This window comes from Sabethes cyaneus, chromosome 3 (assembly GCF_943734655.1).
Source record: "Sabethes cyaneus chromosome 3, idSabCyanKW18_F2, whole genome shotgun sequence".
NCBI lineage: Eukaryota > Metazoa > Arthropoda > Insecta > Diptera > Culicidae > Sabethes > Sabethes cyaneus.
Window position 1 is genome coordinate 83,376,637 of NC_071355.1, and position 15,471 is coordinate 83,392,107.

The 15,471-nt window shown below is 39.3% G+C and overlaps 2 protein-coding genes across 2 annotated transcripts; both read left to right on the forward strand.

Annotated features, from left to right (window-relative positions):
• The first annotated feature begins 213 nt into the window (after nucleotides 1-213).
• On the forward strand, nucleotides 214-10,320 carry LOC128739803 (cytochrome P450 4c21-like). The gene is made up of 7 exons (XM_053835306.1): nucleotides 214-493; nucleotides 559-811; nucleotides 866-992; nucleotides 1,049-1,222; nucleotides 1,283-1,706; nucleotides 1,772-1,943; nucleotides 10,107-10,320. Exons 1-7 carry the CDS (start codon nucleotides 214-216, stop codon nucleotides 10,318-10,320), a joined length of 1,644 nt encoding a protein of 547 aa, XP_053691281.1.
• A 3,213-nt stretch (nucleotides 10,321-13,533) lies between these two features.
• On the forward strand, nucleotides 13,534-15,160 carry LOC128739804 (probable cytochrome P450 313a4). Its single transcript, XM_053835307.1, has 6 exons — nucleotides 13,534-13,699; nucleotides 13,771-14,023; nucleotides 14,075-14,201; nucleotides 14,257-14,430; nucleotides 14,496-14,919; nucleotides 14,985-15,160. The coding sequence occupies exons 1-6, from the start codon at nucleotides 13,534-13,536 to the stop codon at nucleotides 15,158-15,160; spliced, it is 1,320 nt and encodes a 439-aa protein (XP_053691282.1).
• The last annotated feature ends 311 nt before the right edge of the window (nucleotides 15,161-15,471 follow it).

Consider the following 15,471-nt stretch of genomic DNA (forward strand, 5'->3'; position numbering starts at 1 on the left):
TTATTATTAGATATTAGATAGTAGATATTCGTTAACCTAAAATGAAACGATAAAAGTTACTGTCCATTATCTTCCATCGATCAGTCGTCCGTGGAACTTCATGTGGCTACCCTTGTGGAGTCGTCGTATTAATCCTCAACGATGATTGTTGAAATACTTGTGCTAGTGCTGTTAGTTGTATCTATAATATCATATACGAATTTTCGCAAAAGGATGTCTTTCGCAAAGAATTTACCAACCGTGCAGCCATACTATCCACTCGTCGGAAACGCATTGTCGGTACTGTGGAAAACCAACGAGGAGCAGTTCGATTACCTATATAATGCGTTGAGTCATCCTGCCAAACTGTTTACTATTTGGTTAGGCGTTTTTCCGTTCATTAGCACCAATGATCCGGTTATTATTCAGAAAATACTCACACATCCGCATGGTATACAGAAGCCATACTTTTTCGATTTCTTCAAGTTAGAATTTAGTGTTCTTATAGCACAACGTAAGTGCTTTTTAGTTTTCGGTGAAATGAAAATCTTTTACACGTATATTTAATTTTAATCATAGCTAGTCTGTGGAAAACTCAGCGTAAAGCACTAAATCCGTCATTCAACCAAAAGATTTTAAACGGATTCATTCCCATTTTTGACCGCTGCGCACAAAGCTTAGTTAAAGATCTATTGCAGAGTCCGGAAGGTGAACAAATCCTAGTAACAAATTTAATGACTCGGTGTGCCCTGGCGATGGTTTGTGCCACTACAATTGGTTCTGACATCAATGAAGACCCAGATGCAGAAAAATTTGCTTACTTGATGAATGGGTAGGTTTCGTATTTAATTTCAATATCCAATTAAAGAATAACTCTGAGATGTAGTATAATAGAGTTCGCATCGAAACGTTTTCTGAATCTTGTTTTATACATTGAATCTATCTACCGACTGACGAAGGATTTTAAAATGGAAGAAGCCATGCGAGAAGAAGCTTTAAAATTTATCGATAAGGTAGCTTGCTAAATGTCAGTGTTAGAATCAAAATATTAATTTAAAACTTTTGACAGGTGTTTCAGAATGCCTTGATTAAGAGAGCGGAACGTTCAAAGATCTTTGAGGGTGGCGACCAGGACGATTATCGGAAACCAAAAATTTTTATAGACCAATTGTTAGATCTTCACGATCAGCAGATTCTTAGTGACATTGAGCTACATCATAATGTTTGCATAATGATTATTGTGGTATTTTCAGCAGCGCTCTCATCTTATATTAGATAATGCTTATATTTAATTTTCCTACAGGGTAGTGACACTACTGGAACTACAATGGGATTCATCGCACAGTTGTTTGGTATTTACCCACATCTTCAAGAAAAAGTATACCAGGAAATTAAAGGGACATTTCCGTCGGATAGCGAACTTGACTTTACTCCCGAGAGATTGGCACAGCTGCAATACACAGAAATGTTTATTAAAGAAAGCCTTAGACATTTTCCAGTAGCCCCGATTATGTTGCGACAAACAACGGGCGATATCGAACTGGATGATACCACAATTCCCACTGGTACCTTACTTCAAATGAGTATTTATAATTTGCATCGACGAAAGGATCTTTGGGGACCTGATGCGGAAGATTTTAATCCGGAAAATTTCTCTGAAAAATGCATCAAGGGTCGGCGTCCATTTGCATATATTCCATTTGGTGGCGGTAACCGGAACTGTATCGGTAGGTTTGAAATGTAAAGCATAGTTTTGGAATGCTGAGTAACTATTTTGATTTATTTATTCTAGGCAATCGATACGCTATGATTAGCATGAAAATAATGGTCGTGCACTTGCTGATAAACTTTAGATTTAAAAGTGACTTGTGTCTTAAGGACTTGCGATTGAAGTTCAATGCTATGCTGAAATTTTCTAAAGAACCGGGCTTACTTTTGGAACGTCGTGTAACACTGCCGGTATTGTAACTACGATGGTATACATCACTGATTCAAGAACCTATTGCCATTCAGCACAAAGAATGAAGATGGTGAAATTTTGAATAAAGAACGAGCATCTTTAGGAAATATTGGCTATTAGCTTCAAAATGTATGATTAAATGCAGAATTCATACTTAATCTATTACATAAATACACTTGAACATCCAAAACAATTTCTTTATTCCTTTTTTTTCGGAACGAATTTGTTAGTTTAGGAGGATAATACAGAGTATTTATAGATATGTTTACATTAAAATTATTTGCTAACAAAATTGATCATTTAAACATCGATATTTAGTCTAGTTTGAATATAGATTCAAGATTTTTCTGAAAGTGAAATCGGTGATTTAGTGAAAATTCAATATTTTCCAAAAACTGTTCAGCTTTGGTGGATGCTCCGGAAAAAGTCCCTCAGCAATAACTCTTAGCTTGTCCGGGCACATTTTAGAAAGCGTGGTCGAACCTTTTATCACCGCTCGATAAGCGTCGCCCCAAGGGTTGGTATTAATACTCTTATAGAGTTCCTTAAAACAAGCCGATTTGCTCCGTTTTATTTCCCGCTTCAGTATAGTTCAGTGCAATTCGGAAAGTTTCTTTTCGTGCTTCTTGCGTCTTTGTCTGTTCTTGCTCTCTGGATGAGCGTCCTGGCCCTAAGACAGCTTTCACGGAACATGCCAATCGTCTTGTTCCACCAGTAAGCAGGACGCCGATTGTTTCTTTGCTCCAGATTTCTAGGCATGGTCATGTCACATGTCCTCGATAATAATTCTGTCAATTTGTCCGTGTTTAGCACCGCAAAACCACTAACCATTCGTAGTGCTTCCACGAAGAGACCCTTATTGAAGACTTTTGTCTTCCTTTTCGACCCCAAGTTCGTATCCTAGTTGTTGCCGTTGAGTTTGGTTGGCCAACGCTATACCGAATCGCCGCTATGGGAATGGTCGCTATGGGTGTAGCCCCCGCAAACACTCCAGTTCCATTGGTGGTTAATACCAATGGCGGACTGCAAAAGGTTATGTCAATGATGGATTTCGCCCGTCTTTGCGAAAAGTACTGACAACCTTCGTTAGATAGTTCAACATCAAATTTTCACCGAAAGTCGCATCGATGCGGTCTGTGTACCGCCGTGTGATTTTCTCATTCGGATTGCTACTGGCACATCTCCAACCATTGTGCCTTCAGTTCAACTCTCAATTCCTCTTCTGTGGCTACCTCAACAAGAGTTTTACACTCGATGGCAGACTGTTGAGATAGTGCCTTTACCTTCGCCTTTTCGACTAATGATTTCTCGACAAGCATCTTGTTTTCACCACATTTTCCCAAATCGTGGTTTTCCCAAAAGCACCAAATCGCACAACAATGGACGAAAATCATCGTAAATATCGTTTGACAAATTCGATACGGTTCACTCGAGGCATAAGATATCATGTTTTTCATGACCATTCTCTCAGAACGAACAAACAGCCAACCTCTGACCAATCGATAAATTTTTATTGATAGTGCAGCCACGCGCGACGCACGATCTTTGACCCACGTTTTAGGTCTAGAAATTATTCACAGCGCAAACCAACTCCCGATTTCTGAACGCTTTCAATGCATTACAGCTTATTAGAACCATAGGCATGAGCTCGGATGTAATCAGACATAGACTCAGTTTATTCTTTAGAGGCCATGTTCGGGCAAGACTCCGAATTTAAATGAAATAAGGCTTGTTCGCGACAAAATTTGGACACCCCTAAACACACACAGCTTCGGAAATACATTAGCAATCAGTGAAATATTTTGCAGAGTGGTAGACGTAGGGTATGTTGCTGCTTCGTCGTAATTGCCTATTCCCGTCCTATCCAATACAAATTATTAAAAATATTAGCGATTTTTATGAATGCAAAATTAGTTATTCCCTAATATTCTAGTTTGTTGACTATCATACGCGATCAATCAAAGTGAGATGAGATTTATTTAAATGCCATTTTCCATTAAAGAATTCCTAGCAACCAAATTTCCTACGTTTTTTCGTGTGACGAAGAAGAAAAAGTCGACTAATCGTTTCAATTTCCGTCATTCATAAAATGAAAATAACTCACGCAACGCATTGTCGTTATTCTGCAGTCGGAAAAACTTGCATGACCTGCAGAAATTTTGCAGAATAACGTTTGTCATGCCGTCCTACACAAATACATGTGCGCTAGCTTCGTGAACATTATTGTGATTTTTAGTTCGGACGATGAAAAATTTTGATGGACGGATTTTAAATCGGTACGACGAATTTAAGATATAAAGTCAGTTGCGTAATTTGAATAAAATGCTTTAATAATCGCTTTTGAGTGAATTCAAAGGGCACGGATCGGAAGGTAAGTGTGTTTGAGTGAAATCAGCAGCAGAACTTTTGGAATATTCATTAAATCCACCTAAAAATGATGAAAATTAAAGTGACTTTCCTTACTACGACGGGAATTAGAAATAAACCCTGTCTGTTCTTGCTGAAAATATAACACTTGTTTATATTACAAGCGCTCATCGTAAAATGGCGTCGAAAGAAGAGCAGGTGCGAAAAGCAATTGTGTGCGGTTGCAATGAAAATCCGGAACTCTCGTTAAGAAAACTTGCCAAAAAGCTTGGATTTCCTCCAAGCACTGTTCACAGTGTTTTAAAATCGTTCGATACTCGCTTGAAAACAGCTAGGAAGAAGGGAAGTGGAACAAAACGGATCTGGGGAATCACCACAAGGATGCGAAGGTAAAACAAATATTACGGAGGAGACCAGATCTTTCTGTACGTACCATTGCTCGTAAAATAAAAATGTCGCCTACATTCGTGCACACTTCGAAGCAACGACAAGGCATGAAGTCTTTCAAGGTGAGGACTGTGCCAAACCGTAATGATAAACAAAATACGACAGCCAAAACACGCGCTCGTAAGCTTTATCGCGAATAGTTAACGAAGTTTCCATGCGTTATAATGGACGATGAAACGTATGTCCTAGAAGACTTCAAACAGCTTCCTGGTATGTTTTTTTACACTGCCATGAAACGGAATGGCGTTGCAGAGCATTTTAGGACAAAGAAGAAAGCCAAGTTCCCCAAAAAATATTTAGTATGGCCATATGCAGCTGTGGTCGAGCAAGCAAAAGTTACATCACTACGGGAACGGTTAACAACAAAACATACCGTGAAGAATGCCTGCAGAAACGATTGTTACCGTTCCTACACAACACAGCCATGATGTACCCTCGCTGATTTGGCCTGATTTGGCATCCTGTCACTACGTAAAAGTTGTTTTGGAATGGTATGAAGCTAATGGAGTCCATATTGTACTGAAGGAGGCGAATCCACCTAACTGTCTAGAGTTACGCCCCATCGAGCGGTATTGGGCTTTGGTGAAGAGAGAGCTGTTTCAGAACAAACAACAAGTAACAACAATAGATGAATTTCGAAAATCTTGGACAAACGCAGCTAAATTGGTTGCCAACAAGATTGCACTGACCCTCATGGCAAGGGTAAACTCCAAAGTTCACCAATTTTTCATGCAAACCAAATAAGACTGTTTAGACTATTGTGATAATAATTTAATGAAACATTCCACATTTTGCACTGTTCATCTGACACTAGAGTGGCTTTTAATTTAATCAACTTATGAGTTTTACTTCTTTTTCCTTCTTGGCCTTCTTTTTCACTTCATTTTTCTTGAGCGAAATCGTGTGCGAGATTGGACTGTGATAATCGTGTAAATCGGGGTAGTCTAAATAAGGTGCAACCCGGGGCAGTTGGAACCGGAACGTCATGCAAAAGTGAGCGGATGGCTTAAGCGCCACTCCCGAAAGAGACCATCCACCTTGTTGGGTTTGCCCAGCTAAATGAGCACTCCTACGGGCGGGTTCAGTTTGTTTCTGACTTTCGGTTCGAAGACGGTTCAACTGTACCGGAAACTACCTCAGCAATCCACCAAAGACTCTAAAAAAAAACTCGGCGGCGTCAGCCGACCGTTACTCAAAAAAAAAACTATCAGGGGGGCTAAGTAAACTTACTTGCCAATTATCATCACAGGGCCTGTTCCCTGTCCACTTACTCATCGAACGCTTCAGAAAACGCGACACTGTAGGCTGAAGACTCCAAGTCAGCCCAGCTCGCAACAACAACCAAAAAAAATATAATCTGAAAACGGTAACCGAAGGGCAAAATCATTTAACTTAGTAAAAACTCGAAAATAGCTTCCTAATAGACTTTTTAATACTTCCGTTTCATTTACAGGTTTTATTCATTGCGCAAAAAACAATTCGTAACATATCGTTTCGACGGGTCTCGAACCCAGGCCTACCTACTGACAACCCTAGCGAAAATATGGTTCACTTTGGTACCGGTGCTTTTTCTCTCGCGGCTATCCGCTCACTACGCTAAGCGTTTGTTTAGGGCCTATCTCGAGTTACAGCTCGTTTTTGCGTGGGATTGAGTGCGTGAGGCAACGGTTACTCAGCGACAGCATCGCTGACCTAGGATTTTGGCATAAAAAGTACGTTTGTCACTGGGGGTGGTGGTCTCGAACTCTCGTCTCTCACTTTATGAGTTAGCAGGGATTTTCCGAGACGGTCAGTGCTCTTAGCGACGCCGGGCGAATATATGCGGAGGGGGAAATCTTGTACATGCGCATGACAAAAAGAATTAAATCGTACTCACTACCATGGTTTTACGTGATACCTCCTGTGAATGCTGCGATCCGCGTGGAATGCTCGGTGTCCCGCGAAGGCGGGAACGTGCTGACCCGAGCGCGGCTTCCAGGTAACGCGCGTGGTTTTTGGCGAACGGCGTTCTTCTGGTCGTGGTTGACGGATGACCAGGAAACTCTGACACTAGACGTGGTATAACGGCGTGGCTTACAGCTGAACGGGAACGGTCGATGGAGCTCGGATCGATGGCGTCTGTAGCACTTTCTACCTGCACAAAAGATACGGCCAACATCGTAATGTCGGAATTAACCTCACGCACTTGCACTCTTCCTATTTAACGCTGAACTATACCTTTTACAGGAATTCGGATTACCCGATATTCCGACTTGAAAAACTCTGCACTAAACTGCTGCCACCAGACGAATTAACGAGCTAATCTATCTAAAAGAAAAACTATATTGAGAATCGCTAATTAAACTGTTTTACCCTTACATGTGATACCTTTGGATCACTACGCGGCGCGAAGCAAGAAAACTTTAAACACTGCCGACCGTGGAAGACCACGGTCTAGAACAAAGTGGCAGAGTAACAGTTTGCTGTCCCTCAGATCAGCGAGGCATCGTAAAATACACCTTAACCGGAACTACGTAATCATTTACGAAAGTCCGTTTTTCCGAAGTTATTTGTTAACGACGGAGATACCGCGAAGCAATTTAAGGTATTGGTTTCTTGCATCCGAAGTTTCGGATCCAACCGAACCGTTTCTCTTGAAGCCAGGAACGAACCCGAGTCCTCCTTCTTTCTTTGGGCAAATTGCCGAACAAGGGTTAACTCATCTTGGGGAGGTGCGTACTCGTCGCCACCACCCACTCCCACATAACTTTCCAACCTATCCCGAGTTCCAGTGGGCAAACAACTCAGTGGCAACTCAAAGTACTCACATCTACTAAACGTACCACAAGTTGGTACTCTTTCTCACTTCCACTCAACTAGCATAATTCGGAGCAGACCGTCGAAACGAGGGGCTGCTCAATCTAAATTTTACTTAACTAGGTGTAATGCTACAAGGGGCAAATGTCGCAATATTAACGATACACACATAAATGATATAAAATTGTTTCATGGATTAAATTTCTAGCAAATTTATTGGTGAATGACCCATCGGTTAAACCACTCTATAATTAACTAAAACTTCTAGCAAATTTGTTTTATTGCAAAACTGAGGTGTCCAGATTTTGTCGCGAACAAGCCTTAATTGTTGTTTATTATCTAATTAAAATGTGTTTAATATCTACATACATACTACACTGAAGTCGCTTTTTACGCGGTTTTTTTACGTGACTATTTTTACGTGAATTTCGGATTTTACGCGGTTTTTTTTACGCGAATTTCGGAATTTTGGCGGTTTTTTACGCGAATTTCGGAATTTACGCGGTTTTTTACGCGGTTTTGATTTACGCGGGACGTATCCTTCGCGTAAAATGCGACTTGAGTGTACTTATATCTACATTAATGCTAATTAAAAACTAAAATTTACAACTATCGCACATTGAATCACCAGTATAGGCTAGTTACCCCAAATGGGATCTAAAACTCATTATGACATTATATAAAATCATTACAATAGATGTAGATCGATATAAGGCATACGCTCATCAGTAGAATAATATAGATAGTCAGTATCACTTATCGCAAACGGTCGTATAGTTTGTTCGAGTTGAATTAGTGTACTAAAGCCTACACTAGAAACGGTTCCCCCGTGTGCGTTGTCTAGTTGTTAAGTAGCTTACGTTTGCCGAAAACCAATCTACTTTCCACGTTGAAGACCGGAATTAGAATTTCCTGTGGCTGTGCAATAAGTTAGCTGTTAGCTACTGTCGCAATCGGCATTTCATGCATAGTCAGGCCAATTACGCTAATGTTAATACCAGAGCCGGCGTTACAGCATGCGAGGCCCTTTATGCCAAAAGTGCATTGAGTTAAAAGGTCACTGTGATAGTCTTCATGATCGTCTTTTGGGGCAGGCTTCGATTGCTGTCTGAGTTGACGAACTGTTCATACTCATTGATGAGGTTGAGCTAGATACTTGTAATTCCGTGCCTCAATTCTGCACTGAATGGCTAGTAAATTTAACGACCTTTTAAGATTTTGGTTATATACTCGGTATGGAGGAAGAAGGAAACTTACGAAGAAGTTATACCTAGATAAAGCAAGAGCTTCAAATTGCAGAGGAGATGCGCTGAACTTTCAACTTCAGAGTTACAAAAGCGGCACTGGTGTGTATCATCCCATATTCTTTAAATGGTGAAGAGCGGAAATATGTCTACTTGAGAATCCCGTGATTGTGCGCAGCTCACTGTTCAACTGCTTTCTTAACAGCATAATTTAGCTGGACAGCCAAGCTTAGGTTTTTATGCAGAATTATTCCGAGGAGTTTGAGGATTTTTGAAAGAGAGCCATAAAAATCGAAATGCAGGATGTGTTATCGAAAGCGCTTTCAATATCAAGGAAAACACAAAGTGCCATCTTTTGATATCTGAACGATTTCTCGATTGACGCCACAGCGCAACATAGTGCAGTACAGCTTTCATATAGACTTACCGTGTTGGTATGCATATTGATTTCCATGCAACGGAGCGTTCTTTAAAAACTCATTGTGGATATAGTTATCTGCGATTTGCTCTATCCACTTGAGAAGCATTGATGTCAGACTTATTGGCTTTTGCAATGTCTTTTTTTTTATCTGCCTTACATATGCCTTTTGGTATCTGCCTACTTTCCGCCAACTCTCCGGGATATGTCTCAAAGTAAAACTGGCTCGAAAAATGTTGATATGCTCGGTAATAACGCTGTCCATTTTCTGTAAGAAAATAGGTAGAATACTATCTGGATCTGAAGATTTTATTGGTTTAAAAGAGCTCGATGTGCCGAGTCGTGGAATATTATGTAACGACACATTCCAAATCTCTCCAGAACTGATTTCATCTCTTTGTTCTGCCGGACCGGCGGACATGGACACATAAGTAAAGTAAGTACACATTCCAAAGTAGCGAGGCCTATATTCATCGATTTTTTCCTAATACTATACACTCTACATTTATATAAAAGAGAAAAGGAAACAATGGAAATCATGCAAATATTTCAGAACAGTCAATTGTGTTGTATACAGCCAGGCATTGTCCAGTAGAATTTTTAACATTTTTCTCCAGTCCTCACCAAGCGCGAGGCTCCGTTCAATTTCACGGGTTTGCCGACCGCCGGCTCTGTCGAGTATGTATAGTGATGTGGTTGTCTTAGAATTGTGCTAATTTACTTTATAAAATTTCGTAAAATAGGTTTTAGTAAAAGTGCATAGAATTGAAGTGTGCGAAATTTGGAGTGTGCCAAAAGTTAGCAGGTAACATGTGCTCAAATACCATTGACCCGAGCACGCGCTAATGAGAATGACCCTTGTACAATAGCCGTACGGCTACAATTTCATCCACAGCACAACGAACGAGAAGAGAAAAGGACAGCGAATGACGCATCGACACAATTCGGACGAAATTCTCCCGGCGCACGCTATCCTGCCGGTCGACACGTGGATCGCCCAACATCCACATACTGAAGCATCGGACGGACCGGAGTCCTCCGGTGAGGCTAGTGGCCGTTCCCGGTTGAGTATTCCCGGAAAGCAGCTAAAAAATCATCCAGCATCGTAAAATATTCCAGCCTGAAAAATTCATCTAGCATCGCATCGTAGAGCGATCCCGTATCCTGGTCACATAATACGGGCACAGTAGCTACAGATGGCGTAGCTAGTTGATCCACAGCTGCCAGCACCGCCGGCTCTAGAAGCTGCTGAAAAAGCTAAGCTAACCGAAACAAACAGTGACTAAAACCACGACGAGAAGTAGGTATATTGAAATGAGTAAATAGAAACTGGAAATATTTTTTTATTCCAAAAAATCGAAAACTGGAGAATGATAGGTTTAGAGCGTTAATAGCTTAGCGGTTTCCCGATCGATTTTCAATATTTTCCGTCGATCGATCGGAAAATTTTCTACCACAATAAAGAAACCTATTGATTTCAAAGTACGCACTATTGAAAAATTGAAAATAATGAAGCATTGACCAACTAAAAATCGTCGCTTCGTGATAGGTTGGAAAAGACACTAACATAGTTTTAACGTGTTTCCAAAAAAGTGACAAAATCTCCCTGTTCTAACAGATCGGAGATTCTTTGCAACGATTGAATCTAGACCAATTTGATATATGTGCACTTGGAAAGTATACCAAAACAAATGACAAAATCTCCTCGTTTCAACAAAATTTCATACGAACGCGACCTAGACCAATTTGATGTCTGTGTTAGGGTAGTGTGCCAGAAAAAATGACAAATGTTTCTTACGCAAAAGCGACAAATGCAACCCGGTAACAATGTGACAGCTCCCATACTAATCAAACGTACCTAAAACTGCTGGTTCATGGTTCACGACAGATGTTTGAAAGCGGCGTAAATATCGAAGAAAGAGTTTATTATCATTTGTTTTGCCAAAAAATCCCTTGTGCATATAAGATCTGAATTGGTTTATTATATCAATAGAGTATTTTACGAACTGACAACATTATGTCAAGTATCAAAACGTTTCCGTGGTAATGACAATAGCAGCATAACTGGTTCTTCTGTCATAATAACATGCTCTATTTGGTTCTGTAATGTAACAGAGTGTATTTTGTACAACTGCAACGATCTCTATTGCTTGGATTTACTCTTGAATTTTGCTTAACTTGTTCTGTTAACGACAAAATCGATCCAGCAATCATGAAAGAGCATTTAATTTTGAATTGCGCAGCGGATAACTTTCAATGAAACACGCAATATTTAAATACTTTACAGCAGACAACTCGTACACAAGAGTGACAATCTTGTAATAAGGCCATTACAAATATTTTAAAAAGTTTTTGTCCTTCCGGTGTTGGACCACTGAAGGGGGGGCGAAAAAAAAACAAGGTGAATTTTTTAATCAAGCAAAAAAAATATGGATTTTAGGCATTTTTATTTTTAGTTTAAACGTGAAAACCAAATCTATTCTTGCTTTTAATATATACGTTGTTAATTTCCATGCAAAAATCTACGAAAAAAAGACAAAAACAAAAGAAAATTTTTTTGGCCGATTTTCGGAAATTCCGCTGTTTGAATTTCCATTTCTATTTCATGCTAGAAGTGTTAACTCAACTCGTACACTCATTTTTCAAGTTTTTGAGGCTGTAGAGCCCACAGACAATTGATTTTATAAAAAAAAATTTAACTCATATCCTACAAATTATTTTTTGCCCCCCGATTTTTCAAGCCAATTTTCAAGGGGGGTGACAAAATTTTTAAATTGATTTGCAATGGCCTAAATACCGCTTTTTATCTTGTAAACAAATCAATCAAACAACCCACCAAGAATTCAAACAGTTTTATCGAAAACATGAAACAATGCTGAAATAATCAATACGCACTTTTCAAATCGTTGTCCAGACAGCTTTTTGCGTTCACATTTAACGTAACAAAAATTAACATTTCCTTTGGAAATCGAAGGTGCGTCAATTTTGAACGGCACGTAAAAACGATCGTCGCGACATTTTTGACACTGGCGGGTGTTATGGGAAACTGCTAATAACTGTCACTTTGTTACGGGGTAGGACAAATGCGCTGGACAAGCGTGGACATTTTGATACCCTCCACCCCTTCCACGCGGTATATGGATGGCCCCTTACGTCGTTCAGTGTCCAATGTCCATATTACGAAAGCGTTTTCAAGGATCGGTCTAACGAGGGAACAATATAAAGCCTTCAGGCAATGCGGATCCGTTAAGCCCTTGACAGTTTTGGAGATGAAGCCAAGTTGTCAATTAGAATACCAAGATCCGTTACATGGTGCACTTGGTTGAGGAGAGTACTGTCAATATGAAAATCAAAGATAATCCAAACTGTAGATCGATGAAAGGTCATAACGTTGTATTTTGCGAAACTGATATCGAGTTTGTTCAGCTGACACCAATTGACTAACACGTTTAACAATATTTGCAAATGAAGCAAATGATTTTCAAATCATCACCGTAAATTAGTTTGCATCTATAATCAAGCGAGAATGTTACATCGTTTAAGAAAATGACCAACAAAAGTGGTCTCTAGAGAGAATGGCCAAAACACTCAATTCAAAACAGATGAGACTCAAGTTTCCGAATGGGTTGCTTGAGAACTTGTCAAGTATCTATAATCAAATTGAACGAAAACGAGCAACAAAAAATAAATACCGTCAAGCGGTGACATACCTTATCGTAACATCACGAAATCATGACAGCAGCCGGCAATTGTAGTTGTTGCATACAGTTCATAAAGTTGCCTAAATGTTGAACTCGAAAAAAGATTTTTAGAAATTTCTCGAACAACATCGAACAGAGTCACGCACAACAATCATTGAGGAGCAGATCTGGTTTAATGATGACAGGTTCCCACGAGTTATTGAGTTGCTTTGTGCACTCTCTTGTTTCAGTGTTCTCTAGTTGGGGTGATCGTAATTAATTGTGGGCAAACAGGCTCGTCAGGAAAGCTTCCGTTATGTGGTTAGGGGGAACAATCAAAATAATAACCCGGTGTCATTCGGTGAACAGTTTGATTGTACACTTCGCAGGTGTATTCTCGGGGTCTTTCTTGGCTTGCACTATAGTGACAAAAGTTATTCAGGTTGCATATCGACAATGATCGCGGCAATACTCCTAGCAGTAGTATTAATAGTTGGTTTAGGGTACTATATTAAACTATATCATCATATGTTGTTTGCGAAAAATTTCCCAACGGTGCAGCCATTTTATCCCATTATCGGAAATGCACTCTTGTTTTTGGGGAAAACTGATGAACAACGATTTGACAATATAACAGCCGCTATGCGTAATCCAGCTAAACTCTTCAAGTTATGGATCGGTTTCGTTCCGTTGATATGCACCAGCGAACCGGAAATGGTGCAAAGATTGCTCACTCATCCACAGTGCTTGGAAAAAGCATATTTTTACGATCTGTTCAAGATGGAATATGGATTATGTGGCGCACACTGTAAGTAACGAATCGCAAATTGCAAAGAGATTGGTTGTTATGTTTCCAACCATTATTCATTGCATCTATAGATAACATTTGGAAAGGACAACGTAAAGCACTAAATCCATCGTTTAATCAAAAGATCATTAATGAATTTGTACCAATTTTTGATAAATGTGCTCAGAATCTAGTGAAAACTCTTTTGCAAAATCCGGAAGGCGATCCAGTGCAAGTGACACATTACATGAAGCTTTGTACATTGGAAATGATATGTGCCACAACCATTGGGTCTGATATCAATAAAGATCCAAAATTATTTAGGCTTGCCCACTTGATAACCACGTAAGTTTTGACATTACGAGACTATTTCAGTTTAAAAATTTTTTTTTGTAGCATCACGGAATACGTATCTAAGAGATTTCTGAACTTCTTTCTACACGCGGAATTTATCTATCGTTTGAAAAGGGACCATAAAGACGAGGAATTAATAAGGGAAGTAGCGTATAAATATGTAGATGAGGTAAATTTCAAGGCCAATTAGTATGAGTAAATATAAATATATATATTTTTCGTAGATATTTCAAGATTCCTTGAACCGCAGAGCGAAGCAATCAGAACTCGTTACTAGTTCAGACCGTGACGATCACCGAAAACCGCAAATTTTTATTGATCAGGTGTTAAATCTGCATGACGAAAAAGTTTTTAGCGACATTGAGGTCATCCAAAATGTTTACCTAATAATCGCTACGGTATGCTTAATACTATGGTATATCCCGTGTATTTTACTAGATGTTTTCCTCCAACAATCAAACAGGGCAGTGACACCTCCGGCATTGAAATGGGAATCATTGCGCAGCTGCTCGCTATGTATCCACATCTTCAAGAGAAAGTATACCAAGAAATTAGAGAAATCTTTCCCGATGAAGGTGGATCGCATTTTACGCCAGAAAATTTGCAACAATTACGGTACATGGAAATGTTCATCAAAGAAAGCCTTCGACTTTTTCCGGTTGGGCCAATCATTGCGCGCAAAACAATGGGCGATATCGAGCTGGACGGAATGATAGTGCCAAGTGGTACACTTCTAGCCATCAGTATTTATAATTTGCACCGACGAAAGGATGTCTGGGGCGCTAAAGCGGAAGAATTCGATCCGGAAAATTTTGCACCGGAAAGGAGTGAGGGACGCCACCCTTTTGCGTATTTGCCGTTCAGTGGCGGAAATCGAAATTGCATTGGTGAGTTAGGATAGACATTTTTTTTCATTCGTTATCTGGAAACTAATAGCTTATAACATTTTTAGGTTATCGTTACGCTATGATTAGTATGAAGATAATGATGGTACATTTGCTGAAAAATTTTCAATTCGAGAGCAACTTTAGTCTCAACGACTTACGATTTAAGTTTGATGCACTATTAACGCTATCTAATGAGCCGGTAATTACTCTGAAACGACGTGAAAAATACTTTGCTGGGTGATATTCAAATTGCAGTATTTCTATTTTTTTTATTTTTAAAGTAACCTTGCACAGAAAATTAAATTCCACTGGAATTTAATTTTCTGTTACTTTAAAACATTAAAAATAAAATATAAATCCTCCAATTTGAATTTAATTTCCTTTTAATGGGCTCAAACTTATAGAAAACAACTAGGCTTCTGGTTCAACAAAAAAAAAAACAAAAATTAAAAACTCCGGTTATCTTAGTATTAATTCTAATCTATTTGGGTAAGGTTGATGCGCTTAAATTATATAATTAATTATGTTTAATTTGAATAATTGCATTACTGT